The sequence below is a fragment of the Antrostomus carolinensis genome, unplaced genomic scaffold, assembly GCF_000700745.2.
Source record: "Antrostomus carolinensis isolate BGI_N321 unplaced genomic scaffold, ASM70074v2 scaffold34709, whole genome shotgun sequence".
Lineage (NCBI taxonomy): Eukaryota > Metazoa > Chordata > Aves > Caprimulgiformes > Caprimulgidae > Antrostomus > Antrostomus carolinensis.
In genome coordinates this window covers 2,814-6,213 of record NW_010338486.1, presented here as the reverse complement: position 1 = coordinate 6,213, position 3,400 = coordinate 2,814, and the positions used below count along the sequence as shown (strand labels likewise).

At 39.7% G+C, this 3,400-nt stretch overlaps 1 protein-coding gene across 2 annotated transcripts in view; it reads right to left on the bottom strand.

The window, feature by feature from the left end:
• The window catches only part of ARIH2 (ariadne RBR E3 ubiquitin protein ligase 2), a 28,115-nt gene extending 25,550 nt beyond the window's left edge, over positions 1-2,565 (bottom strand). Inside the window, exon 1 of one of the 2 annotated variants that reach the window (XM_010175541.1) lies at positions 2,209-2,565. In XM_010175541.1, the coding sequence (XP_010173843.1) occupies positions 2,209-2,457 (249 nt within the window). In that variant the 5' untranslated portion in view covers positions 2,458-2,565. The remainder of the gene's footprint in view (positions 1-2,208) is intronic. The other variant, XM_029086885.1, reaches the window with a different exon arrangement.
• Positions 2,566-3,400: the final 835 nt, after the last annotated feature.

Genomic DNA, 3,400 nt, shown 5'->3' with positions numbered 1-3,400 from the left:
CTGTCAGGGCCAACCACTCTGCCTCAAATACGAGCTAATGGTGAAAAGCACTACATAACCACCAGCTATCACAAAGGAAAGATTAAATCAGTAAAATGAACTAGCATGCTCCAAAAGAACAATCACCATTATCAAAAAAACCCGAGACATTATAAAAGGTAGTCTTCAAAAGAAAAAAAAAAGTTTTTAGAGCTCAAGCAAATTAGAGGAAAGAAGTTAACACTGTTCTTACAAAAGTCTGTCCCTGTTTATTCATATTCATTAGGTCAATGGAAAATAATGACAACAAATAGTTCAACATGTTCTATTCAATTTCTTTCTTCTCTATGCTTGTTAATTCAATAAGATTCTTTCCACTTCAGTTTGTCTCAGAAAACTAACAAAATGACAAGTTTCCTTGGGGGAAGAAAGGGGAAAGAAGAAATAGGGTTGCTGAAGTATTGTAAGAAAGGATGCCAGGAAACAAAAAGCACATGCTGCAGATACATAACAGATTTCCTAGAAAAGTACAATTCCTGCACCACTGCTGCTAGCAAACAGAGAGGCAATGGGGCACTTCAAGAGCTAAAGACTTACAAGCAGCTTACAAGATCCCAGTTTTTCAGGTTTCTACCCAGATTTATTTTTATCTTCTCAGTCACAAACCAAAACGTGCAGCATTTCATTTTTAGGCAGATACACAGGCATATTCTTGATATAAAAGGAATCTAAAATGTTCTCTCCTTGGGTCATATTTGGGGCCAGATTCAAGCCAGCAGGTTGGTATTATTTGGCCAACTATAATATTTGTTCAATAAGACCTTCAGAATTCTCGGAAAATTTATTTTAACTTTGAAAGTCTGACTTTAAAGACTAAAGACAGTATTGCTTTTGTTAATTTAATTCAAGAGAACAATATGGCAGGGGTCAACATTTTGAAGGGTGCTCCATTTGAAGGCAAACAGTAAGGAGCAGAAAAGCCATTCTAAATCTTTACTTAAATCGCTAAGAAGCGAGAACAGCTGGATCAGAAGTGCTGACCCACTATTTTCATTTGTTCTTTTCTTTTGCCTCCCTTCCTTACAACCTTAGAGAACAGCAGGCATTCAGAGCTTGGAGTGCACGTTTTGAAGAAATCACAGACATGAGTTTGACAGTCAAGAAAGAGCAGAAATTCATTTTCTGAGGTGGTAAATGCTAGGAACAAGCACAATAGACAGCAAAATCAGCCAGAGATGCAGCAAAAAGCATGTCTGCACTTTAGAGACAATTGTTTATAGCCTTTATGGTGACATTATTTCTATAGGACACAGATATGCAAATAAGGATTAAAAGATCTCTCTCATTTTTTTAAATTAAGTTTGATTCAGACCAAACGAATGGGAATCAAAACCAATCCAACATGTTTTTTTAATACACTGTGGCCACCTGTCCTGCTCTCAGGGGCTGTTCCAGAGAAGAAGCACCAGGACACCTGTTATAAAGTAGATGCATTGGTAATTCCAACTCAGTGTCAACATCTAGAGCTTAGAAAACTCTGTTTTCCTCTGACCTGCACTGGGACCAAAGGACACTGACAAGGCAAAGAGGGAATTTGCACTACAGTAATCAGCTGCACAAAGAGAAAGAAAACTTCACAAAAGTCTTACTGAGGGTAACACCACGGAGCTGACTTGGAGTGCGACTCCTCTGTGATGAATTAGTCACTACAAGAGCTGGCAAGTTCCTTGCGCTTTAATTGCTGTCACTGCGACAGTAGGGTTAATAACTAGCATGACAGCTGATTTATCTTTTTGAAAGTCTATGATTATTCTCTCAGAACCAACAAAGAAAGGTGTTTTTGTTACAATTACAAAGTTTTAGCATGTCTTCCTATCTGTCAGTTATCTTCTCAAACACAGGTGTACCTATCTGCACCATTTATCATTTGGTTTCTTTTCTACATATTCTCTTTGCATTCTGTTAATGCAAAGAGTTATAACTCAAGAATTCTGGTCAGGAAGCTCAGCTCTGTAAAAAAAAAAAATACTGTAAAAATCAACATTCAGTAAAGAAGATTTTTCAGGCTCCAGAACCAGTTTTGAACCAGGGACTTTCAATAATGTTCCTCCGACCCCCCAGAACAGTAATATATCACCACAGCTTTTATTTCAAATGTATGCTCAGCATTTGCCTTTTCAACCACAGACGTAATTTACACCTGTGTTAATGCAGAAAACCTTTCCTCACCTTTAACGTGGCAGCCAAGCTGGCCATGTGTTCATTCAGAGTGCTCTCCGACTCCTTGTAAGTCAGGCAGGTGAACTGATATTCCTCTGGATCAAAGGCATCTGCTCCCTGCTGCTCCACGTCGTTAGCCACCCCATCATAATAATCCTCAATATCCCCCGGATCCTCATCCTCTTCCTCCTCCTCGCAATTAGGGTCATAATCCTCTTCATTGCTGTCAGAGCCCTGGCTGTTCATGTCCACGGACATCTTAGTGCCCTGTCAAACTGCAGACCAGGAAAGCAATTGCAGCTTCTTTTTCTCCTCCAAACTTTATCGTTCTTTTGATTTCATCTGAGCTCTGTCTCCTAAGGGGAGAAAAACAATTTTTTTTCTGTTGCCTAAGAAATTGTAAGAGAGGCCATTTCAACATCATACAGGTGATCCAACAGCCAGGAACCGACAGATCCAATCCCCCAGCTAAAGGAGATTCTGCCGTGCAGGTCCTTGGTTCAGATCCACCACAATTCTTGCACCTGCAAAGCCAAGTCTGCTCTTACAGGTGAGCTCTAAAACCTCAGAGACTGGCTTATTACATCGCACCCCAGCTCCCAGCACAGGCCCCGAGACCTCTGACATTTGGGAAGTGGCTTTGTAGCCTTCACTACAAATCTTTTCAGAGATATAATTATTTCTACCAACAGCCTCAAGGGCTGCAGAAAAGCATCATATCCATTTTGTCATCAGGAAAACACACAAATCCCTTAACTATGACCAGAGCAGCTGGAAAGGCAACCTGTGATACCCTGTACAAGGCCACAGTGCTTCAGAACCACAGCCATTAAGTGGGACCTCGGAAAATAAGACCAGCAAACAGACCTCTGGCATACACCCAATTTAAGAGTCTTCAATACTATCTCAAAATAAATGGTGAAATCAGTTAATCCCTTTAAGTAGGTTCCACTGGATACGACGTGGCTTGGGCCTCACATCTGAGAGGGGAAATAAAATTAATTTTCTCATTTTATTACCTTCTCAATATTCAATTATTACCTTCTGAATGTAGAAATTTATGCTCAAGTCTTGACAGTTGCTATTCACGAAGAATCAGAACAGACAACTGTTTTTAAATTGGTTTTAGATTCTCACTGGTATTGGACATATTTGACTTTACTTATCTGAACTACAAACCTTCTGCTTGTGTAATTAAACT